Genomic DNA, 25,773 nt, shown 5'->3' with positions numbered 1-25,773 from the left:
AAAACAAAGAAACGCTCAACCTATGTGTGACGGCTTTGTGACGGACGGTAAAGTAAGGCAATGCAAAATCATCATTGGTAGTAATGTGTTATTTAAAGTTCTCTCCAGCAGGCCCTGATGCTGATCATAGGCATAGACAGTGTTCAAACACAGAACAAGCTCATCCCATGACATTGCAGCATTTGGACGCCGAACCTTCAGCGTCTGCTTCACAGCACTTATAGAGCAACACAAAGGGGAAACAAGCATAAGGAGGAGAACAGCTGGGAGAAGAAAGCAAAGAAACAGTCATTTTGATATGCTGATCTCATTCACAAGTCATCTTGGCTCCTGAGTCTGGTGATCCAGAAAGGGAACAGAAACAAGATTAATAAAGAGGTGTTGGAACGCAAGCTCCAGCCTGGTTTAGGTTTGTTTTGACCAGTTAGGAAATTTATATTCCTCTTCAATAATCCCTGGTTGTTTCTATTGTTGCCCTGGCCACATGAATTAGAACAACTGCAGCAGGTTTTAGCTCATTTCATATCACATTACTAAAGGGCTACCCTCTCTGCCATACTGCAGCAAGAAGCATACATGGTAACAATACAACTCTGAAGCATTGCTTCATTCAGATACCAGACTGTTTGAGCTACTATGTAGGCACTGGGAATTGATGCATCAAATTGAAGACAACCAGGGCTGTCAGACCAAGTACAAACATATTTGCAATTGTTATATCCTAATAGATTTTCACATTGGGTGCATCCGAACCTCGCTACCTGTCCTACGCCGTAACTTGAATACTGATGTACACCCACATCTGAGGAATCTCTAAAATAAACTAGCCTGCAGGTTCTCTAGGTTTCTGTGTATTTGTGGTCCTTGATACTGAGTGGAGCTTTGGTGTCATAGTGTTGTCTTTTGCTCTGTACCGAGCACATGCTGCTACAATACAACACCCAGCTAGTCACAAAATGCTAGTCGACTCTGAGTACAAAAAAAAATGAAAACGATAGATAGGTAAAGTACATTTAAAAACACTCAAACCAATAGTTGCACTGGTTGCCAAAATGAACAATCATTACAGCATAAGGATTCATACGCAATAAATAGAATAAGCAACAAACAATATTGACAATTACACGAATCAATGCTGTCAGTGAACACACACAGTCTTTGAATGATATTTAGTTGGCATAGTGGGATAGCTCCTCAACCTCCGCTAAATAAATCAGAAACAAATGAGGCAGAATTAAAGGGTTTGGTTAGCTCTTACTCTTGCACCATTGTAGAGTATTAAGGAGTATATTGTGGAAATGAGTGCAGCAGTGCACAATAAATGTGTCTCTATTTTTGAAACAATGATGAGGAGGAAATGAATGAGCACCCTTTGGCATTGGAAAATGGAAATACTCATACTGTTAGGAAAAAAAAAAAAAAAAAAGAGTCTTGTTGTAAATATTCTGCATACATCCTGTATGGCGTAAGTGGAGCATCTTCTGGCCTCCTGTGAAATGAGATGATGATCAGTGTAGGAGTGTGTGTAGGGGTCATGAGTGTTGTAAAGATGTGATGAGCCACAGCAGCAGCAGTTGGAGACCGAGCACTGGCCAAAGACTCGGGTTTAGACAAGTCCCTCCTCCACAATCAGAATCATCCTCCTGTTGGGAAAAAAAATTAAAAAAACGACTTGTCAGTAAATGCATTTTTCTGACATTCAGATCAGCATTTTTGCAGCTGATGGCCAATCATGGGAAGTGCTGCTGATCACTGATCACACCAGTCACAAGGTCTGCACAGGGTCTACCCAGTTTATGGTTCAAATAAGGTTTTAAAAACCTCACTATAATGTGTTTGTTTGTTGTTTTTTTTTAAATAAATAAATTAAAAAATAGATAAAAAGTAAAATGTGCACAGAACACAAGTTTGAAAACTGAATTGTGCCAAAAAAAAACAACTATAATTTAAGTGGCAAAGGGAAAAAAACGGTCTTAAATGTTTCCTCCTTTAAATTCTAGTAGGCTGACAGAATAATCAAAAGATAGTCTTTATTGATTTCTTCCTCAATTAAATTCCATTAGGCTGATAAAATAAACCAAACATAGTCATCTTCTTGTCTACAATGCGACCTGCAGTGCTGAAATGTTGCTGCCTGGGCCAGAGTAGAAAAGCAGCTTTTGTTGTCCTGCCAAAAAAACAAGCAGCTGTCCGCTTAGAGGGATGACTGGCTCCAATAGGTAGATGATGTCTGGGACAGTGGGACCGCTGCGTTCTGCTGTTCCAGTCCAGCAGCCAGGACATCACAGCGCAAGCTACGTCTCTGGGGCTTGAATCCATTTTGGATGCGTGACGGTGGAATTATCTTGCAGTTCTTGTGTCATTTGATCTGTTTTTCTGATTGGCCATTTTATCGGTCGATATTGAACGGTGACCAATTGATCGGCGCGCCCTTACAGTAACTACCACCGTCATAGTTAATTTTGCTGCACACAATGATGAGCACTTTATGATTGCACTGTAACCTACAATTTTCTCTTTCTTGCAGAAAGTTGCTTCTTCTCTGTGTCCTGTGTTTGTGCTAAGCAATTTGGCTGTTGGCGATTCTTATCAATGTTCTCATCTAACTTCTCAGCAAGAGAGCAAACAAGCATATTTTACAAATGTAACTATTTATTCAAATGCTCTGCTTCTTGTGCATTTATGTGTGTATACATGCACCTGCCCACCTCGGTGTGTGACTGATTTTTTTTATTTGATGGGAGTATTCGGGATATCCGTGCATGCCAAAGGCTTAGGAAAAAGAGGTGGGAGCCTTCTGCATTCAAAGGGCAGGAAAGCCACGTGAAGCTTCCTCTGTTTACTCCAGTGACAAAATGGACTGGCCCGGAGACAAACTTTCTTCCTATGAGGAGCTGAGCCAAAAGTAATGGGACAGCTGGAAAGAGGGAGTGGGACACGGCCTACTTCTACTCTGTTCATCTACTTCCTCAGCCATTCCTCCCCTCCCGTTTGCTTCCCTGCATGGCCTCTCTGTAATATAAACATGCAGGCACATGAATTGGTGGCCTGTTATGTGTATGATCTACGCCTTTAAAACACAATGAAAGGCAGAGTTCACAAAGATATGGAAAAGATTTTTTTCCAAATATTTAGACGTCTTGCAAATTGTTCAAAGTTGGGTGGTGATGCAGTGATCTCACATTAGGTTTATACACCTTTCCCCCTTTGTTTTACTGATTTATCACAAATGGTACAATACATGAACTTCCATTAGCACATTCCATGGAAATCTCCATGATATGCTTTTCAGTTATACAAAAAAATCCTAGAGGTTTCTAAACTAGATTGCCATAGCATTTAGTAGTGCTAAAGGAAGGGATATAATCATCAGATATATGTTTATCCGTCAAGTGTAAAGCTGCTCTCTCAGCTGAGGTAAAAACAAACAAAAACAATGTCAAAATGAACGGTAAAGATGCAGCATTCTGTTAGTGAAACATGCATGCAAAGAAACAAAACCCAATGATTTATATTGCTACACCGATCAGGCATAACATTATGACTACCTTCCTAATATTGTGTGGGTCTCCCTTGTGACTCATCAGAGAATGGACATGAGCCTTTCCGAGGGCGTCCTGTGGTGTCTGGCAACAGAATGTTGTTTTGGGGGACCTTTGGGTCCTATGGGTTGAGGGGAGGGGCCTCTGTGGACCAGGCTTGTTCCAGTGCATCCCACAGATACTTGATCAGTTCAGGATCTAGTGAATTCGGAGGCCAGGTCGACACTGTGTGTTGTTTTTCATGTTTTCTGAGATGTTCCTAAAGCGTTTGTGTGTGTGTGTGCCTGTGTCAGGCTGCATCCTGCTGTGGATGGCTGCTGCAATCAAGGAGTGTCATTCCTATGGCGTGGGGGAGCTTGGTCTGGTCTAGGTGGGTGGTACATGTCTAAGTAACATTCACACAAATGCAAGATCCAAAAGTTTCCCAGCAGACTATTGCAAGATATATTAGAAAAATTACATTGCCCTTGCAATGACCCCGGACTTGTAAGGATTTACAGAGCTTAATGTGTCAGTAATAGGGTTTTGTGTTGAAACTGACCCTGAAGTCAGAACCAGAAGTAAGAAGAAAGGTGTAGGGTTTAGTGTAGAATCTCTGCTGGTTGGACACAAGGGCTCATCCTACCATGCAAGACCAGCAGCCATTGGGATGTAGAACCAAAAAAAAAAAAAAAAGAATGAAAGAAGATTAGCAATAAGATGACACAAAGCAGGAAAATGGAAAAAATAAATGAGCAGGAAAATTATGAGAAATGATAATGAAGTAAGTAAAATAAAAGTAAACGCACTGGAAGAGCAGCCAACAGTGCTTTGATTCCACACAGAAATCAAAGTGCTGATGAAAAACAGACTGAAATTGAGAGGCTAACTGTGTACTGTTACTAACTAAGCTCTTTCTAGCTTTATCCTCCTCTGCATAATGGCACATGTGCAGTTGTGTCTCTTACATTTTCATTGTTGTCAAAGCAAACGTCTGGCCCTTTGCGGTATCTGGGGTTCTGAGCCAGCTCGCATGGATCTGGACCTTCAGCTGAACAGGGTGACACTCAGGAAAATATGATTTACTATTTTGGAATACCCCAAGCAATTAAACCCTCATGTAGTTTAGACTCATTAGTCTTGGCTAGAGATACCCGATTTTCTTCTGGAGACAGATCTTAAAAAGAAAATGCTACTTTATGTGGACGAGTAGTATTACAGAGTCAATGAGTCATCTGTCATCTGTCCCTGATTGCAAAAATACTGTATTATTATGAAGAAATTTAAACGAATCTTTCGCATTAAGCCATACATATGTGTATATAATTGTTTGAACAGCTTGGGTGGGTGTATGGTATTTATGTCAGTGATTGTAAGTGTGTGTGTGTGTGTGTGTGTGTGTATATGTGTTGAGCGGGATCTTTATTAGTAGCTTAAGGCCCCTGTTGTGGCCCCACGGCGACCTCTGATGATGACACCTTTACTGTTACATCAACAGGTACCTACATTCAATACACATCTGTCAAACACATATCCTGAACACACGTACAAATACACTGTACAATACACACCAACACACACCCTGCTCTTGACCCTAATTCAACCTGATGGCAGCCTGCAGCCCCGATGAGGTTAAACAAAGAAATTTAATCCCCGCAGTAACAGGAGACCAGCTTTCATATACCGTGCATCTGGTTTACTGTTCACCAGTGAACATTCACGGGGGACCTACTGCAGGCTCCTTAGTTGCGCGTCCTTGTATTGGCAGTTTAAAGCTCCGCTGTAATACTTGTGATGGATGGGGGATTGGAGAGCGAAAAGGAAGTGTAGCTCTGTGTTTGATTTTTACGAGCTGAGTGAAAGGATACAGGGTTGTTCAGCCTGTCGTAGAGGCCTCGGGTCACACGACAAACATGTTGCCCTGGCATCGGTGATCAAAAACACTAGGTTGGTGTTCGGCAGCTTCTCGGCGCGGTACATCCTACAAAACACACACACATAAATAGAAACAGTCTGTAGTTCCTTTTTCCAGCAGTGCTAAATCCTAACAAATTGATAACTCTTCTTGCCTCCTGGGATGATCTTTTAATGGTAGTCATTAAAGTTTTTTTTGTCTGCAGTTGTTAACTTTTGGGGAGTAAATCCTCAGACACGTGGGACTCATAACACCCTGTAATTACAGACATATTTAACCCCCCTCAGACAGCTCAAATTGACACACAAGGAAGTTGGAGCAAAGAAAATTTGCTGTGGTCTGTGAATGTGTGTGTTAGGGAGTTTGAAGTACAGCCAGAGAGTGGAGGAAGAAAAACAGATAAAAGAGCTTTTGTGCTTCCCTCTGCAATTCCGGTCACTGACAGATCAAGGTAATCCGTGCCTGATCAGAACTCATCAGAAAAACAGCTGCCTGAAATCAGGCTGCAAAACAGAAAGGAGTCAGGAAACTAAAACTGTTATGGAGCAATCCCCGCAGACTGATAAACAGAAGGATGTCCAGAAAGGAGACACAATAAAAGGTGGAAACTCTTCAATAGCACAACCCCTTTATAGCACGATTGGAATGTGTTGCTGAGATTGGAGTTTACGTGGATACACAGTACCTGGAACAGTTTCCACAGTCCAGGACACCCGAGTAGGATCTTTCGTCATTGTCGAAGAAGTACTGAGTCTGCTCGGTTATACAGCTTTCTTTAAACATGGCATCTGGTATGTCTTCATCTGCTGACTCAGCTGGAAATAAACAGGTTTAATAAAGATTACAGGAAAAGGGATTAGTGAGAAAGTGGTGACCTTAAAGCTAAAGAAAAGGATAGTCTAAACAGGGCTGGTGGTTGTGTAAAGGCACAGCTTATTTTGCTCACCTGCCTCTAGAAGGTTAGGGAAGATGAGACTGAAGAAGAGCTGCTGGAGTATCGACCTAGGCGCAAACAATGAAAAAGCAAACTGGGTCACACATGTGAGTCAACGGATCTTCAGAACATCTTTAACTTATTTACAATAATCAACCAATAGCTGTTTAGTAAAAGCAACACATCTGTGTGAGGTTAGAGTCATTGATGATGTAAATGTCATGGGAAGTATCAACCATTCTATTTTAAAAGCCTGTTATAGTGCAGTAGGACTCAACGTGGCGGCGTATAATGTTGTGTAACTGACCTTGTCAAACAGTGACAACACTTTATCCCTCAACAACATCCAAGTCTACTCCCATACAAACTCCTACCAAAAAGAACAGGAGTACTCCCACGCTGAAATCCACACACTCGTAAACAAAACACTAAACAAAACCTGCACACTCACCAGGCAGCGGTGGAGGCCCACCAGCCAATACTCAGCAGGTCTGCAATGGTAGGCTGGAGAAGGACAGGAAAACAAATTTATGTGGAATGGATACCAAAATACAGCCAGTAAGGAATAGCAAATGAATTCAGCCATGACTTTTTCCATTGGGCCATTCTAGCTTACTGCTAGAAAGCTTTCCAAATGCATAGTAATCTCTAAGAGAGAGAGATAGCTGTCAGAAATGTATGTGAGGAATCGAACCACAAAGACGGAGCGGGGTCCTGCTGCAGCCTTGCTGTCTTTCTCTGGGTCACAGACGGACTGGTAGTCGTAGGTCTTGTTAAATGAGTATAGAGAGGTGTTGACCAGGTTGATCATCAGCACGGGATCCACCTCACCAAAGAACTGACCTATCTAGATGAGTTTACACACACACAAAAAAACACCAAGCAGTCAGTAAAAGCAAAATCATTATATTTTAACTGATGGCGATATTTTAATTATTTCAATTCTATGCTCAGAATGAGCCATAAACTTTTATTTAATGTTTTTATTTTATGCCGGTTCATATCAACACCAACACCTGAATAAGTAAAAAGACAGGATGTAAAGCAGGAAATGCTGGACCCTACTCTGTATGTTATACAGCAACAACAAGTACAGTGAACATTTTTTGCTCCTTAATTCCTGATTGAATTCAACTATTTCAATACTACCACCATTGAAGTACTTCCTTTAAAACAAATACTTTGCACTGTGCAACAATATTAGGGGCTAAACGTTAAAAAAATACTGTAAATTATCCCAGTTGCACACACTCTTTTAGTGTACTTAGCAGGTAGGTTGTTCTGTTGAACTTGTCACAGTTCTGTAAATTTGAGCTGTCTTAATATATTGTGCCACTTTGTCCGATCCTATCATGTTGTGAATATAAAAGTTTTTGAGAGGAGCAACTTAATCCTGATAAAGGGCTCCGGCCGTGATCTTAGAACTAGTGTTGCAATAAAAAACTGCTGTTCTTCGACAGCACAAAGGCAGCAAGCCCTGCAGGCGCCAAGTGTGAATCACAAGGTGAAAAAGACACGGCATGTGCTTATTCCGCTGCTTGAAGACGATAAACTGTTTGTCAGAAACTGTGATGGTAGGACTGATCAAAGACAGCAGATGTCCCGTCTTGACTCGCATAAAATGTTTCCAAACCAACTGTATATCCTAGCACTGACAGACGCAGGCTGAAGCCAGCCTAGAAGGGTAGACTTAACACAGGAGAGCAGCCTTCTTACATACACAGGGGACACCCTTCAGCACAGCTACCATGACTGCCTAAAACCCATCAGAGCTTTTCCTTTGATCCTTCTCCAGTGGCTAGGGCTTTGCGTTACTAGAGACATGGGTGTACTGCAGTGATAGGGCCATAACTTAGCCGAGTCAAAAGTCCTTTATTTGACCTCAATATGAGATTGATGAATTCTCTTGACAAAGGGAAGAGGAGTTAGGTATGTAGAGAGGTATAAAAGAGAAGAAATAAGAAATATGACTGCTTGTGAATTCACCTCTTCTGATTGTGTGACTACAGATGTTTTGTTGATTGATGATTTACTGACCATTTTGAGATACAGATGTGCCCTAAATGAGTCATAGTATACAGCACACGGTCATAATAATGTAAAGACAAGCCCCAATAATAACTCACCAGGGTAATATAATCATCTTGATTGGACATGAGAAGAAATCCCCCATCATCCAGTATCACGCAGTCCACATGCTATAGGATAAGAAGACAGCCATAAAGACAGACTTTACAAATGTGAAAATAACCTGTCAGTGTTTTAAAAACAATTTTATCAAATGGAAGCCTCGAACTGCCACGCTATACATAAACGACATATATAATTGTTTGGGTGAAGTAGTATAAATAGCGACAATCCCAAGTCCACGTATGGTGGAGAACACCAGACTCTCAAACAGGAAATTGGGGTTCATGTCTTATATCGGACCATTGTGTTTTCAAGTGCTTTGTGTCCTGTGTTGACCATTGCTTTTGCATGTAGTTGACTGATCATTCCCTTTTTACTTTCGTTTTCAGTCTCTGTTTGGTTAGGTTTTAAAAAAACTAAATTACTTTTGTTTTTTCTTAGAAAAAGATCATGGTGTGGGTTCAAAAAGACCATTTTACAACATCAACCAGATGATTAAAGGCAAACTCCTTCCATCTGCTTAGCTATATACGGAATGGTTGTTTCAATCGCCTTAAAAACTTGACCACTATTGTTGTTTTTCCAGTGAGGCCTGGCTGCTGATTTATTATATATATATATATATATATATATATATATATATATTTTGGCAAGAGTTTATTGTCTTTAAGAATGTTAAAGAAAAGCAACTGGATTTGTAGAGTTTCTTGAAGACCTCAGAACTGAAGAAGCAACTTGTATGAGTAGTGAATCATCTTCAAGAAACTCTAGAAGTCCTGTTGCCTTTCTTTAATGTTTTTGGATATACCATGACCTAGATGACTGAGAGCCTTCACAGACAAGTCACTGTCTTGTTCATTTGGTCATGGCTGATTTAATCCACCAAGACTGTTGTCGTAACAGTTGGGGAGAACACATAAGTAAGTTAAAGCATAAATATGTAACCCTATATCCACCATTAACCAATGAAGGCCTTTCAGTCCACGACAATACTCCACAACCCTCCCAGGGAACCTTCTATCTACGCTTCAACAAGTTTTACTAGTTTAGACTGGGGGGGTGTAGCACACATACATCATTGCCTGCCCCCTCCCAGAACCTATTCCACTGGATGGGAGTGTTCTAGTCTTCCATACCACTAGACTTGAATAAATAATTACACTGAGTCCTAAGTGAGATTGTTGGTGAGGGAACATTTATAGAAACAACAATTCTACAGTATGTGTATACGTTGCCATACCTTATCATTCCTCAGACAGCCACAGATCTCATCCTTGCACTAAGAGGCAAAAAGTAAGGGCAGATAAAAAAAAATAAATTGTGTTGTAGAGCTACAGATAAATGCGTTAGAGATATTGCATACGGGACGAATCAACGTTCTTAGTACAACTTACGTTAAGCTTCATTGTAGCGTTCATGAAAATGTTCATCCAGAATGACACATTGAGTTTCACTCCCACCACTACAGAACAAACCACAAAGCAGACAGACAGATCTTTCATGTGTTCTGCATCGCAAGGAGAAATCAATCCGGTATTTAGAGACACTGACCCGCTGGTTTAAGTGTGACATCATCGATGACCACGTCCACTCCTTTGCTCACTAGAATACCTGACTCAGACACGGACTCCTTGCCCTCTGCTGCAATTCATAAAAGATACACAAGGGAAGACGAAGAGTTAAACATGAATAATTACTACGCTCTGTGGAAAAACCTTGCATTTTTAGCTGCTGTAATTTATGAGAGGGGAGACTGTGAAGCCAGTACATGTGTTAATCCGGTCAAGTGTACTGCAGCTGTAAGCATGGCTACATTACACTGACGCTCGCCTGTCCTGATGTCTGTTAGAAAGATCAGTGGAGATGACAGGAAGTATACAGGGCAGGAGGGAGGGTGGGGATGAGAACTGAAACACACAGCGGGAAAAGGAGAAGGATAAAGAGGGTGATATCAGAGGCCTGAGAGTCTGATCTTTGCCAGGAGGTTTGGGATGACGTCCAAGGCAGAGAATAGAATAGGCTCAGTGCCAGACCACACTGAAGATCCTCACGTACAGAAAAGTGCACACATATTCAAATCTTTCAGAAAACTTACTGTTGAAAGATGGAGCTGTAAAAATATAAATTTCATTGTCCAGGGTCCTCTTGTAGAAGCTTGACTCATATGTCTCAGGATTCTCAGTCCAATCTTCCCCAGCACTGAAAACATTAATATAGCCCCGTTATGTGATATATGGGCCATTATGGTCATAAAACACCAAGTAAATGCGTTTGATCTATCTAGACAATTCACATTTGAATCTTAAGCCAAATGTAAGTCATAAAAACAAGAGTCACACCCAGTGCAGCTGATATATGACAAGGACATCATCCAGTAAAAGCAATAACTGATTGTATTTCATGTTCTGTCGTGAGAATAAATGTCTGTCCATTTGCAGTTAGCATGTTGGACTTTGACAAAGTTGAACCGCCAAATGTAGTTCATGCACATTGTAACAGTGAGGGAAACGAGGGAAATCTGCAGCACTTGGCTGCAGCATTTGTGGGTTTGACCCATGTACTGTACTGGTCTGGCAAGCTCTAGGGGTTCAGCTGAAAGAGTTTAATCCTCTCTGTTCTGGAAAATAACCCAGTGGAGCAGGTGAGTAAAGCGGCCAAAAGTGTTGAACCTATGAGTATTACAGTTTGTATCCATTTTCATCTCACACATTTACACCACCAGATATTTGGGGAAATGCCTGCCATGCTGTCTCACAACATCAGCGCTTACTCTAACAGTGAAACTGAGAGAAAAGAGGAAATAATACCTTCTTGGATAGACTCTTGTAATTCCTCCATCTGTTGCTACAAACCTGGCAACTATCCCATCCCTGAGAACATGGAAAACAACGGCCAGTCAAACATTGTAGTCAATCACGCTCCCAAATAACTGAAAAATAGTGGTTTTGAACTGTAAGACCAAGCTGCAGACACAAATCGTTTTATGCCCTGGTCACTTGTCTCTGTATGTCCTAATGTTAAACAGATACCCTTCACTGTGTGTAAATGTGTGTTCAGATTATTTCAGACAAGTGGGCACACTATAAAAGGACACACACTGATGTAATTACTTTATTTTCCACTCATAACAACACATCTTGGCAGAGCTCAGTATGGCTGGGTGTGATATGCATTTTGTGCCGTGCTTTCATCGTGTTTCACTAGTTAGATGTGATCAAATCATCCATAGAAGAGAGGAAAGAAAGAAAGAAAAACCTGGCTCAGTTAGACAGTAAACTGTACATGGAATAAACATCGGCTGTAGCAGTGCAGAACAAAAGCATGCAGGACAAAATTTCACATAAGAAGACATATTTATTTGTTTCACCGGTACATTTTATGTTTGTGTCAAGGGGAAAATAATACATGTATTGTTTAAAACTGAGAAAAGCTAACGGTTTTGGCACTCACACTTTCCGCTCGTTCCAAAGCTTAACCAGTTCAGATGTCAGCCCTGCATCCAAGATCAGTCGGCTCACAAGGGAGACATTACCTGTGGATTGAAGACAAGATATGCTTCACATGTTGCAGACATTACTACACCACAGTAACAGACTTTGTTGGAAAATGATTATAATGGAAACAATGATGGGCTATTGTTTACAAATCCGGGTAGAGAAACTGAATCAGCTTTTACCTTGAAGAAGAATTACTGCTATAATGTCACTGACCGATGCACTATTTCCAGCATTTTTCAGTAGTTCATTGGCTGTAGTGTAAGATTACCAGGGAGACTAGCGATCCAGAGTATGAAGGTTAAACTTGGTGAACGGTGAAGGTGAAAAGAGCATGTTTGGTCAGCCTGTTCTTTTCTCTGGTTAAATTTGATCTCATCGCTTCTGTCAGGAAATCATTCTGCAGGAAAGCTTGAGTGTCCATTATCACCCTGGCTGTCAAGCACTGGCTGCTGTAGCTTTAGGAGGCAGGTGATGTCAAGGTATGATGTCGAGAAAAGTACTCTTCAAAAACAGAGCGCATTTCTTTCCGCGCAGAATCAACACGATCGTCTCATGGGTATTGTTTTACGGCCATAACTCTGTATGAAGACTCAACATGCTGCACAAAAAGCATTAATGCCAAAGTATATGACTTGACCTTGTGTTAAAATGGATCAGGCTTCCATTAGCTGGATGCTGGTGGTAAGCCATACCAGGGGTGAGATCCATTAGATGATGACAAATCAAAGATCATGACTCATTGTGTAGCATGACAGCATCAGGCTTCTAGGAAACCCAGTCGATCAGTCTGATGTCACCCTGCTTAGTGCCTACTTAGCTAATGACCAAACTCGTACTCTGACCTACAGATGCCGGCCATCATAGTGCAAAGTTTCACAGTGACTTACAGGAAAATATACCATGCACGTTGTGCGTACACACACAAATGCGAACCACGGTCTAATGTGAAATTGTGTGCGTCAGTGGCATTTCCGTATCCATATAGTGAAGAAACCAACCAGTAGAAATGTGTCAAGTGAAAAAAAGACTCACATGCATCTGGAGTGTTTCTGTCAATGTACTCGTTGAAGTCGAGGAGAAACTGGGTGTTGTTGAGTGACAGCTTCAGCTCTTTGCAGTACTCCCTGAAAAAACGGCATTGATCAGTTCGAATCTGTCCCGCGTTTGTTCCTGTACAGTGTGGGCGAGCTCACGTGTGGACAACTTACCTCGGAGCGATGTAGGTGTAACCGAACTCATCGAACTTGTCCAGCTGTATGGTCGCCATGGCTTTTAAAAAAACACAAAATGCTTGGTTTACGCTCAGAAGTAAAAATACACTATTTCCACAGTTCAGTAGAAGGATGTGCGAAGAGCGTGATCACTCTTAATGAAATGATGATGCTGTGAGATGACGTGACACAAGCAGATGGTCATATAAACGAGGCTGTTGGTTGATGCGTAGAGGTGATATATGAGGTGATGGATTAAGGAAGAGAGTGCGGATGGAGTTTCAGTGGGGAGGCATGAGAGAATAACTGTCTGAGAAATACTTGCCTTCTTGACCTGTTGTGACCCCAAAGAGAGAGAGTGTCGGGGAGATGCGAAAGTGGGAAAGACAAAGGTTGATGAAAAAATACATTCAGTCTCTGACACATGACGTCTGGGAAAATATGCAGAAATCTATTTTTTGAATATGTCCTAGAGTAGCTGATAAAATACTATGCAGTACTAAACAAATATTATGTCAGACCTTAAATATTTGAAAAAGATTAATTGCTCTTTCTAGAAAAGCAGAACATGAAATAATGAAAGAGGAGCCGGTGCATGGGCATGCAAAGAAAAGAGCATGTAAATTAGAGCATTAGAGAAACGTCAGTGCATTTCAGTGCTTCGCTTGCCGGGGCTCTGGTTTTCATTTAAAATACTGTCTGGTAATTCTTATCTCATAAATGACATGACAGGCATCAATGGCCATCATTCACTGGCCTCTTAAAATGAAGAACTTCTTGGACATTGGCTTTAAAATATATTGACTCGTGTGGTGCAGTCTGCGAAAACAATTACCGAGAACCGGGTGTCCTCGGGGTCATGGAAATCTGGTGCAGGATGAAACGACGGCCTTCGCATAAAACGTAACGAGCAGATTCATTGTCGCTCTGTCTCTATAGACCGAGCAGGGTGTCTATATGTCCGAGGGCTTTCCGCACCATTCTTCCTCGTCTGTCTTCGCTCTTTATCCGTCACCATCTCCTCAACCCAGTATTAGCTCATTTATCCAACAAATACATTTGTCCTATATGTCCACCCTTGGCTAGAGACGCTCCCTAATGTATTAAGAGGACAAGTGGCTGCATAATCCGCCTACTGCGGGAACGTGGTAAGATGGATTGAGGTTCTGGTGGTCTGGCTCCAATGTGAAACTCTATATGACTGTACAGAGAACTTTACGGTCCCGAACTCCCTATCGGAGTAGTCTGTGGCAGTAAGGCATGGTGTGTTACTTTCTTTAACAGGCCTGTAAACGTTCTGACAGCCTTTATGGCACGGTGACAGACTCGTTATGGCGGAGAGGGAGCGACGCAGGGGCCGAAACACTCAGTCAAAATCTCATCTGTTGGAATAACTGCACCATTAGTTGTTTACGCTTCGTGGCGTCACATCAAAGTTATGAAAAATACGCTAAGGCCAGATGGTTACGTGCCGAATCCGGTGTTTTCTGCTAATTATATCTTTTGATCAAACCCACCCATGCTTCTATGAAGTCACCATTAGCATTCATACAGCGATCCGTCCACCCCTTACTTCCAAACGTGCGTGTGAAATGCAAACATATAGAGATAAACATGCTTATGCAGAGGAGGAGCATCATGAGGCAACGAGAAGGTGGAGGACACAGAATAGCAAGTACTTGCCCCAGTAAGAAGCTGCAAAAGTCCAGTGTGGAAGCGAGACAAGAGAGGGGAAAAGATGCATCAGAATCTAAATGCAAAGAGTACCACAAAGAGTGAAGCTGTACATACACTGTGTCTATATAAATGAGCTTTGTCCTTGTGATTTATAAGCAGCCATTATATTCACTATATTCTGAGCTGTTAGAGCTGTATCAGCCTTGGGAGCAAAAAACTGGGCGAGAAAATAAATAAATTAACAGGCTGAAGTAGAAGCGTACAAAGGGAGGAGAGAGATTTCAGCAAGAATAAAGAGCATGAGGTGAGGACAGGTTTACAGATTAGATAAGAGAGGCAGGGGGAAACGTAATGACAGACACAAAACAATCCAGAGTAATGTCGCCTCTTGAGCTCGTTCATTACACAGAAGAGTCAGACTTCAAGACGTGACGGCATACAGAACTGGCTATAGAAATATGTTTAAAAGGGTAAAGTGCAAAAGACCGGCTTAATAATAGAAGTGATAATGAGGAGACGAGGGACACTTCGTCTTCTTAGCCAGACGGAGGGCCAGATGAAGGGAGTAAGGAGAGACAGAAGAGCAAATTGCAGACAAGATCAAAAGATCGACTGCTTGGGCTGGGTATGGGAGAGGGAAAGCATGTGGAAGAGTTTGTGTGGGAGTGCAGGGCGTCTGACCAGCGGGTTACACTACAAAAGAAAGGCACTGTGGGGATTCGCTGATCTGAGCAGCAAATACAAAGGAGTGGCTGTGGTTCCAGCTAGGAGCGAGTAATGCAGAGCAAGTAGAGATACTCAAGAGTACAACCCCAAGAAAGTATGCATGGGAGTTGGCTTATTTGTATTTTCTTTGCATTCTGTTTACCGTGGGCATGCGCGTGTCGTACTCACATGTGGCTTGTTGGATATCATCCCCCAGTTTGGCTTGAATGAAGTGTTCACTGTATTTAGGCAAAACAAGGGCCAGACTGCAGGAAAGATAATGGTCGTCACGCTCATGATAGAATATTACATTTTAATAGCACTGCTCTGCTCTTCCTGACAAATACTCCTTGCAAAAGCACAAATAAAGCTATATGAATATATAGATGTTTATCCTGCTCACATGCACACAGCAAAAGTGGAGTTTGTTTGTTGTTTAAGTGAATCTACAGTACGGAGGAGTTATTCAAATATAATTTAAAGCGAACATGTTTCCCTGAAAGTATGAACAAGCTTCAGTGCATGCTCATGCAAATGCAAAAAAAAAACAAAAAACAAATGTATTTCCAATGAACTAACCACAGTGTGATATTAGAAACAGGAGAGTGACCCCTGTTGGCTTAAACAGCATCCTCCATCAGTTCAAGTGCTTTCAGAAGTCAGTGGGATTGAACCGACAGAGTGGAGCTTGATAGGCTCTAAACAGACGTTGCAAAATGGATGGCTCTTTTGTGATAAGAGATGTCTCACCTGTAATCTGTTCCGTTGACTGGTGCCCATGTGTAAGTCCTGATCCCTCTGTCTATATATCTCTGCCAAGGATGATACACAGAAAACCCACTGAGGTGATTACACTTAGTTGCCTAATGTTTGTTTAAATGATTGAGAAAAATTATATTGTTGTTATTCATCTCAAATGAGGGAGTCTGGAAGCTTGTGTGTGCCTTCACTTTGTTTCAGTGGATAGAAGGTCTAACTCAGGGGTGTCAAACGTACGGCTCGTGGGCCAAAACCAGCCTGCCAGAGGGTCCGATCTGGCCCGCAGGATGAATTTGCAAAGTGCAAAACATTGTAGTCCTAATTTGTATTGTACTGTTTTGGTCAGGGTTGTGGACATACAGTAACACCACGCTAAAACACAGAACCAAACAGTAGATGGCAGCAATGTGCCGAAATTGCACTTGCTTTTCGTAAGAAATTTTCAGGTTGTTTATAAAATGTTTTGTAAAAGGATAGTTCATTAAGTTGGAAAAAATTTCGTTGTTATTATGCTATACTGTTATTGGTCTAAAATGAGTCAGACACCCCTGGTATAACCAATCCTCACTGCAAGATGCAAACATTGCTTCCTTGTAACTGGTATTGTACCTCTGAAAAACATTTTAGCAAATTTAGCAAAAACCGTTTTAGACAAAGGTAATAATTATTTACACTAACTGCTGTATTAATATGTGACTATGTCTTAATCATTGTATTATAATGATGGTAATATACCACATTTGCAGCACTCAGCATTTCCCTCATACCATGTAATTCATCAACATGTGATGACAACTCCAACACCCAAACAAAAGTTCCCCAACACGCTGTAGTGTAAAGCGTTTGAGCCTCTCTCACCTCATCCTGCGTTTTTACCAGCGTGTGAATGGTGCGTTCTCCCGTCTCACCATCAATCATCATTTTCCGGATCTACAGGGAGAGAAACGGTGAAACAGACAGGGGCAGCTGTGGCTCAGTAGGTACAAGCTGTTTGTCCAGGAACCAGAGGGTTAGTGCATGGGACTGGTGTGTGCTTGTGGGAACAAGTGGGTAAATGAGACATCATGACTGCAATGCACTTCGAATACCAGTAGGTAGAAAATGTCAATAGCAATACAAACCTTATGCCATTTAGTTTCAGTGACAGTGAATTTAATTCGCTGTTTGTCTTACATTTACAAGTCAGGGACACTAAATCACTTAATCATATACTCTACCTCCACTTTGATGTCATTCTCCAGCTCAGCATCCAGGAAGTCCAGCGTTACGGGCTCCTGGAATTTAGGATTCTGTGGGAAGGATAATATTTCACCCTGAAGTGTGGCGCAATTTATGAAAGTTACACGCAAATCAATGTAATGACACATGGAAGGATCAATATGCACAAAACTGAAAAGGACCCTTTACTTATAGCTTATCCTGAGTTAAGCTCGGAGCAGTTTTTCTTACGTAAAAACTTTCATATCTCTTCATCTAAAGCCTGCTGAGTTGATAGAGGAAAATGTTATAAAATGCAACGGACCGTTTTACAGTTGTAAAGAGATAGGTTCCTATCATCAGTCGACCACAGAGATGTTTATTCCTCTGCATTTTAGTACTGCCGATGTATTTAACCCTAAAATGCATGGGTCGTTTGTTGGGACTGTTACACACCTTGGGTCGCTAGTGACACGGCACTAATATAAGGCAGGTTGAGCCATATAACAAAACGTATTGCTTGTAACCGTATCAGAATTTACTTTTACAGCAACGAAGCCAAATTTTACAGGTTCATAAAGTGAAAATAAATATGCTTCCATAGTTTTCGTATTTGCCGTTTTTACCGTTTTATCTTGCACACAGTCTGCTGTAACTTGAGCGGCGCTCCCCAAATTAGTCTCCTGAGTAATCACCAATCACGTTCCCTTGCTCGTGGTTAAGCGTGCATCACAGAGAGGTTTTCAGGTTGAGTGCATCCTGAATTGTTTTCACTGAAGCTGTTCTGTTTTGAGTATTAATCAACTTTGGGAAGTGGTACCGCCTCTTTGATCACAGCATCTGAGTGCACGTTTGTGTTCGAGGGAATGTCTGGCCTCCCAGATTGGAAATGTCATAGGAGCAGGATCGATGCAGTTGAAGTACCTATAAGAAGTTCCCTCATTAGTCCTAACTTCTATTGCAAACTATTATTTGAACCATTATGTCTTTCAGAGGCGTATGTTGCTATGTCATTTCCCATGCTGAGTTTCTGATATTACAGAATAACGGAACAATTTCTCATCATAAGTAGGCTCGAGTACATCTTCATTTTCATGTTTGTTTTCATCAAAACCCTTTGTCATTAAAGGAAACGCAGCTCTGAACTAAAGCAGCTGCGCCACCATTATGTTACTATGACAACAAGTTAAATATTACTGAAACACTGCAACAATTCCACCTTAATATAAAACTGTAAATGATAACTTTACACCCCATAATTTATCATTTTCATCCAGTGTATTCTTACTAAAATTAACTAGCCGCCCTTTTATATTGTTTTTAGATGATTTATATTTCATTGCAGACTAATAATTTGACAAATTCCAGGGATTTGAGTACTTAATACTTAATTGGGGCAACGACCTCAGTATTTGTTCCACAATGTTCTTTTGTAGTGGGTTCAGGAGCAATGACAATCATTCTCCTTAGCACATGAATCTAATTAAATCCAGGACGTTAAAAACAGAGGGTGCCATGTGGCAACGTTTTGACAACACATTTGACACCACACACAGCTGAATCCGATTTGATAAAAAGTGACACTGAACTCTATTAATGTCCTCTCTTAAAAACCCTATACGTCTGAGTGGCTTTATGGTGGTATAAAATAGTAGCAGTAATCTAGTGCTGCTCTATAAAACAGCGGTACGTGGAATCTGATACCGAGCTGTCCTGCGCGGTGTTTATTCACTCAAAATGTAGGGTAACGCACCAAGAGCATAGCAAGGTTCCACGTGGTGTCTTGCACGTTGGCAAGCAGTAACTCGAAGGATATACGTTTTGACTTTAAGGGATCTAAGACATAGAGGAAAAACTTTGCTCTTACGGTTTTAAAATAAACTTATAATAAATTAAAAGGGAAACGGCTCAAAGTTAAGGAAAACAATACTTGAAATAATCATTTACAGTGAGTTGAGTTCCTTACATTTGATGGCAAGTGAAATGAAATGAAGCAGCAAAGGAGGATGATGAAGATGAAGCACCACAACATGGAAATGAGAAAAGAAAGAATAAAAGATCAAGCGGCACAACACTGGGTGATACAGAATGAAACATCAAGCCTACAGTGAGGAGGCAGAGAATATGAGAAGGATAAAAATGGAAACACAGGATGGTGGGAGCGGCAAAGAGAAAAAAAGATCAAATGAGAAATAAGGGGTGAGAAAATAAGTGCGAGAAGGAAGAATGAGCGTGTCCACTAGAGATGTGATGAGGTGATCCCGGGTGTGAGATCAAAATAAAAACACTGCTGCAGCAGGGGAACTTTGTGTGACAAATATAAAATATGTAGTGAGAAAGAGAGACTAAAAAGGGAACTACTGAAAGGGCCCAAGGTCACTATCAATAGTCACACAATTTTCCATTTGGCTGATTCAGTGAGACCATTATCCTCTCTTGCTGATTGTGGAAGGCTGATGGAAAAATTGCTCAATTGAATGCTACACTAAGATTTGATGTATTTTTTGTGCTACTAATACAATAATATAATACAACTTCAGGTTTCCTCTCAAAAGAGTACTGTTTAGAGTAGAGAGACATTATATTAGGTCAAAACAGACAATTACAAAGACAAAGGCAGTGATCTCCCAATGTACTGACTTACTTTTTCTTAGAAACCATCCCAAAATCCCAAAATATACCCATATAGACATGAGAAATTACAGTACAGTCACACATTTGTGCAATTTTCCATAACCAGAGCACTCATCACAATCAGCAGAAGGAAGTACCATTAGCTCAGTTTGAAGAGTTTCAGACATACAGTAACAGGTCAATAATATACCCTCAAAATATATCTGTGAAAAAATAACAGTTGCCTACTCCTACTGCTGTTTATCTACTGAAAATAAAATCTATGCCTGTGTCACTGCATTAGAGAAAACTACATGACTACCGCAGAAACTATTTCTGCTATCTAGAGTACACTACTTACACTACTTGATCTCACCTCATGGAAAGTGACGGCATACTTATTACTGAGCCTGAGCTTCCTGTTACGAATCTTTTTCTAGGAAAAGGGAAAATTACAATTGATGAACTGCAGCGTTTTTTTAATCCTTTTTGCGGTGGAGTCGAGTTCCACTAAAGAACTTTAAATGCATACATTGTGTCACGCCCAGGTACAGCCCAGTGACCATTTTTCCACAAGTACTGTATTTCCACACATCCACATATGGATTCGAACTGATTTAAATCTTCCAATCTGAGGAAAAAGATTAGGAGAGGGTGTGTAACTGAGTAAAATTGAGAATGTGAACATTCCCAAAACTTTGATGCTCCTTATAATTTGTGTTATTTTAAATTTAAAATTCGGGTTTAATGTGTATAGTTCCCATGTAGCTGCTGTTGTGTGGGTAGCATTAATTGGTGTCTGATTGACTGTCTTAAATCTGCTACAGGTACAATACAAAAGAATATTCCCATAGGTAATATTGAAGTATATTCTGCCACTGTATTCATTGGGAAAATCAGAAAGACATGTATTGTCCATTGATCACATGTGGATTACCACATCAATAAAACCTAATAAACTGAGAATTTATAGATTAAATAGGGGAGAGGTGCATTGATCGATAGTGTGTGTCTTTAAGGATCTAGAGTTTCAGATCCAGGGAGGTTTTGAAGTTCTGGGCTGCCATGGTCCCTCATGCAACCTGTCAGTGTTAGCTTGCCTCGGGCTGAAGGAAATGAGCTGCTGTGGGATTTGCACAAAAGTGGACTGGAGTCTCTTGTGGGGTCATGGCTAATTTATAGAGGGTTGCATCTTGATACCGGCCAGTGGCTAGAAATCTTGCTGCATTTATTTGAAAATAGTACGGTGACTCGGGGCGACATCAAAAGTGTAATTTGGCATTTTAGTCACTTGTGGTGTAAGTGTTGGTATTTCAACTTAAATAATTCATATTTGATATGACAATAACAAAGCTGTTCAAAGCAAATACATGGTTAAAACTAAATACACTGAACGCTCTCCATAAAACTCTTTTATATCTTATCTTTAAAACCTAATCTATGTAATTGCAAAAAGACTCAGCAGTAACATGATGTATTCTCGCGGGGTGGGAAATAAAATTACAGTCTGGTTTGTGCTATTTTCACTTGCCGCAGTGCTTCTTTTTATATCCTTCATTCTTAAACATATATGCCAGTTCACTGCCAAGTCTACATATCTGTTCAATCCCATATGGCAGAAGTGACCTTCTAGCTGATATCTAAGGACTGATGATATCTAGTCATAGTCTAACTAGGGAATGAATTCTCTTTATGAAGATTGATGAGGTGACTGTATATGGAAAAGTTTGAAGAGAGCCTGCACCATCTGCCAGCCCGCGTATTATTCGCTGAGCAGTTGCTGAGACACCATGTGGAATAGTCGGAATATTACATAGTGGTTCAAGACAAGGGCCTGCTGAGCCACACAATGTGATGCATAGGGCCAGATGCCGTACCTTTGGCTGGAGATTGGGGTGCAGCAGGACATATCCATTGGGATCAATGGCAAAGTAGTATCCATTTGGACCAATCTGATGCAAAAGATGAACAGAGGAGAAAGACATTAATTCTCGTGTCAAGAAAACTCCTTGGTGCCATTATATGTGATCCCAAACACATGAGTATAACATGGAACAGAGGTGCTGCAATTAAAATATTCTTTTTGGTGGATGATTTTGTACGGACAGTAGAAAAGAATCATCAACTGGCTTCCAGTGATTCTTTGCTAATTTCTCGAAGGTGAAACACCAGTGCTTTATAACCGAGCAAGTTAGAAAACGTGGTGTGATTGATGCCTTTGTCTGGAAGCTTGTGATCACATATGGGCGTCAAACTCACTGTGAAGCGTGGCGTGAGCTTCTTGATGTCATCAAGAGACACGTCAATCCCCATTACGCCAAGAATCAACTGATTCTGGTGCTGATGGGAAGTATGAGAGAAAAGATGAGGGAGGGAGGAAATAATAATGAAAAAAAAAAACATCATAAGGCCGACTCCACACTTAACGTGTTCACGCATGTATTTACTGCACCTCTTCGTTCCTCCATTTGTCTTTGGTCTTGGTTTTATTGAAGACTGGTAGCGTTCCAGTGATGACGAGACCCAGTTCCTGATGGAGAGTAAAAGCAAAAGCAGTGATATTACAGAGTAAACAGATTCATTCTTTTGAGTGAAGGCTTTGAATTGTTAAGTGTTATCATACCAGAGCATCAAGGTATACATTGGTCCATTGGACTTGTTTGCCCAGCTTGTCTGCTAGAACCATCGGCCTGCCTAAGACATCCAGGTACTCCTAGATAGGACACACAAAACCATCTCATTGATTAGATTCTTTCCATTGAATGAATTTTTCAATTACTAAAGAAATGTTGGAAACAATACGTTCACCTGTGTGTTTATTCTGATGGCTCCAATGGAAGGAATCTCATAGAAGTATCCTAGAAAAAAAGGATTAGGAAACAGTAGATTACAGGTATGGATATAAAGAAACACCTAATGGGAGGAAATTTGGAGTGGTGTTGTTAACTGCATCATGAATTTTTGATTGTGTTGAGTGAGTTATTTGAGAGAGAAAAACATCTGAAGTAATTGCCAGCTTGTGTTTTTGCTGGTGTTTGTGTATGTGTGATGGGATTCTTAACGGAATTGCCTATAAAAATGTCCTCTCCTCCCTGCACTCCTCCACAGCGTAATTAAAGTGCAGTCATGCCTGTTCGAGCCCGTTTCCGACATCTGGCCGAGGATGTTTTAAAAGGGTAGATGACGAAGGGGCTCGGAGGCAGCTACTCTGTTTCCGAAACGACGTCTGCTATCGCCTTCTCGTTCAACCCTCTTAAAATAGTCCTTAACCGTGTGTAATATTTTATTCCGCCTTTCCTGAGTTTGTTGAAATTGCCGTGTGTTATGATCTGTGCTGTACCTTTGTTGGAGCAGGCCATCCACTGAATGGGTCCTTTGTCATAGTTGTGTTGTCCAACTGAGAAGGTGAAGATCCTCACCTGCCGGAGAAGATTAAAATAATGGTAGAAAATAAGAATGTTTTGACAGTGACGCTGAAGTGTGCGTGCAACTTTGTGTAAGTGCACATTTGCAACTGCCGTGTGTGTGTGTGTGTGTGTGTGTGTATTTGATAAAGACAGAAGAAGATGGATTTGTTTGATATATTATGCTAAATAGCTCCTCTGCATAAACTTTTGGGTAAAGAGGATGCGCACACGCAAAGTACAACCCAAAGGTATCGTACACACCCATCTGTGTGTGTCTGTGTGAGTGTGTGTGTAGCAGTACTTGTATTATTCATGTCTTGGGCACACAACCTGTTTATTCAGTCACATCGCTGAGACAGACAGGAAATTACTGTAAGTCGATGTAATGCACCCTGAAGTGATGGGTACGTGTGTGTGAGAGGGAGAGTGTCTGTGTGTGTCTTCTTTATACCCTTTTGTTAGCGTTGTATTTCTCCAGTATGGCCTGAGCTCTTTCCTCTCCTCCATCAGTAAACAGCATAATGATCTTGTTGCAGTTTGCTCTGCTGACATTAGTCTGGTCAACAAAACAAAACAAAAACAAAGGTTTTATGATTACGGCATGACACGTTTTGCCACAAGGACAAAATTGGTCAATTAGCATTTCTGGGCCATCTGAAAATGTATCTGCTAACACTGCCATTAACTGTGGCTTACTGTAAGAATCCATCAGCACCATCAACTTGGGTTGAATGATTCTCCAAGTGGTCTTTTGTAGAAAAATAGTTCAAACCAGTAGTAACACCCATTTTCCATGATTCACCTGCCCTCGTCTAGTGTTGCTCTTCTTTTTATTTGATCCAATTCAGTAAATCCTTCAGATGCAATGGACACTCAAAACTATTATTAAGGCTTTAGATTTTAGACAGCTACTTAAAATCATATGTTAACCTGCAATAAATCAAACTTACTATAAGACTAATATTCAGACAAAGAATATTAGATCAGAGTTGACGAGAGAGTGCTCATTCATCTGTAACAATCTGTTTCTGTCCCTGTGTCGGCTGCTGATTCGAAGTGACACATTCAGCCAGCAGATGGCGGTGAAAGACAACAATCTGATGAAACTTGAAGGGATCAGAGGGACCATCCATTCAAAACTTATTACGCCTCGTGCTCTCAGTCACACCTCAGTCAGACACAGTAATCTTTTTCTTACCGCGGAGAGCTGCTCAAACGCGAACTCAAAGCCTTTTGTGTAGTTTGTAATTCCTTTGGCCGTGATGTTCTGCACGGCATCCTTCAGCAGCTTTTTGTTCCTCACGTTGGCCTGAACCAGATGGTCGAAGCACGCCGTCTTCTTCACCCTGGTGTTAAACTGGGGAACAGAGGCGAGGAGTTATGACCTGCAAACTATTCATATAATTACAACGTGTGTGTGTGTGTGTATGTGTGTGTAATATATAATACAAATGTAGCACACACACACAAAACACTCCCACCTGGCCTTGGCTGTTATCAGGCAGTGGTAAACAGACACATTCATCAAGCCCCACTAATTGCTTCACATCCTCGGAAGCTCAACGATTTGGTACCCATGGAAACAAGATTCTGCTATATAAAAACGAGGTTAGGCAGCAACACCATCATTTTTATTTATTTTTTTTTAGAGGTGAGACCTTCTCATTTCCACTTCACGTGACACGTATGCACAAATACTCCACCCAACATTTACAAAAAAAACCAAAACAAATTAAGCTCATGCTCCATATTTCTTTTAGGAAATTTGTGAATTGAACCGTATAGATTGGCCTTGAGTGAAAAGAATGGATATTTTCAAAGAGCTCCTAGACAAAAAGTGAAAATGCAAGAATAGGTCATATAACAGAGAAGAATATATAATAATATTAGTGCCATGAAGGGCATGGGACAGCTGCGTATGGACCAGCACATCTACTGTGTTGCAGAACTCCTCTAAAACAATACTGCACCTCATCGATCTCAACTAATCAATGTGTCTCTGTGAAATGGCCAGTAGTGATCCACACAGACAGGCAGGGAGGCAAAAAGAGCCCTCGCCGTATTTGTGCATGGGTATGTAGTATATGTGTGTGTGTTTCCAAGCAGCACGGCGACAGCCTTGAAGTTCCTTTTATAATGACAATAACAGACACATCTCTACCAGAAAGGCAATATCACCTTGACTGCGGTTTGACAAAAAGTCTCAA

The 25,773-nt window shown here is 41.0% G+C and overlaps 1 protein-coding gene across 1 annotated transcript in view; it reads right to left on the bottom strand.

The window, feature by feature from the left end:
- Window positions 1–1,440: 1,440 nt before the first annotated feature.
- LOC311495402 (voltage-dependent calcium channel subunit alpha-2/delta-1) overlaps window positions 1,441–25,773 on the bottom strand; it is a gene marked incomplete at its 5' end in the record, with an annotated part of 60,551 nt that continues 36,218 nt past the window's right edge. The window contains 28 exons of the mRNA XM_084554830.1: window positions 1,441–1,643; window positions 4,490–4,572; window positions 5,390–5,502; window positions 6,122–6,251; window positions 6,383–6,438; window positions 6,822–6,874; window positions 7,065–7,217; window positions 8,497–8,568; window positions 9,741–9,779; window positions 9,895–9,962; window positions 10,052–10,141; window positions 10,596–10,699; window positions 11,308–11,370; window positions 11,951–12,032; window positions 13,030–13,121; window positions 13,206–13,266; window positions 15,780–15,856; window positions 16,341–16,402; window positions 17,208–17,279; window positions 17,567–17,638; window positions 22,037–22,111; window positions 22,419–22,499; window positions 22,612–22,689; window positions 22,783–22,872; window positions 22,968–23,017; window positions 23,500–23,578; window positions 24,018–24,122; window positions 24,765–24,923. Coding sequence (XP_084410956.1) covers window positions 1,533–1,643; window positions 4,490–4,572; window positions 5,390–5,502; window positions 6,122–6,251; window positions 6,383–6,438; window positions 6,822–6,874; window positions 7,065–7,217; window positions 8,497–8,568; window positions 9,741–9,779; window positions 9,895–9,962; window positions 10,052–10,141; window positions 10,596–10,699; window positions 11,308–11,370; window positions 11,951–12,032; window positions 13,030–13,121; window positions 13,206–13,266; window positions 15,780–15,856; window positions 16,341–16,402; window positions 17,208–17,279; window positions 17,567–17,638; window positions 22,037–22,111; window positions 22,419–22,499; window positions 22,612–22,689; window positions 22,783–22,872; window positions 22,968–23,017; window positions 23,500–23,578; window positions 24,018–24,122; window positions 24,765–24,923 — 2,370 coding nt within the window. The 3' untranslated portion in view covers window positions 1,441–1,532. The remainder of the gene's footprint in view (window positions 1,644–4,489; window positions 4,573–5,389; window positions 5,503–6,121; window positions 6,252–6,382; window positions 6,439–6,821; window positions 6,875–7,064; window positions 7,218–8,496; window positions 8,569–9,740; window positions 9,780–9,894; window positions 9,963–10,051; window positions 10,142–10,595; window positions 10,700–11,307; window positions 11,371–11,950; window positions 12,033–13,029; window positions 13,122–13,205; window positions 13,267–15,779; window positions 15,857–16,340; window positions 16,403–17,207; window positions 17,280–17,566; window positions 17,639–22,036; window positions 22,112–22,418; window positions 22,500–22,611; window positions 22,690–22,782; window positions 22,873–22,967; window positions 23,018–23,499; window positions 23,579–24,017; window positions 24,123–24,764; window positions 24,924–25,773) is intronic.

This window comes from Chelon labrosus, assembly GCF_963514085.1.
Source record: "Chelon labrosus genome assembly, chromosome: 11".
In the NCBI taxonomy this organism is placed as follows: domain Eukaryota; kingdom Metazoa; phylum Chordata; class Actinopteri; order Mugiliformes; family Mugilidae; genus Chelon; species Chelon labrosus.
This window is presented reverse-complemented; position numbering and strand designations above follow the sequence as displayed.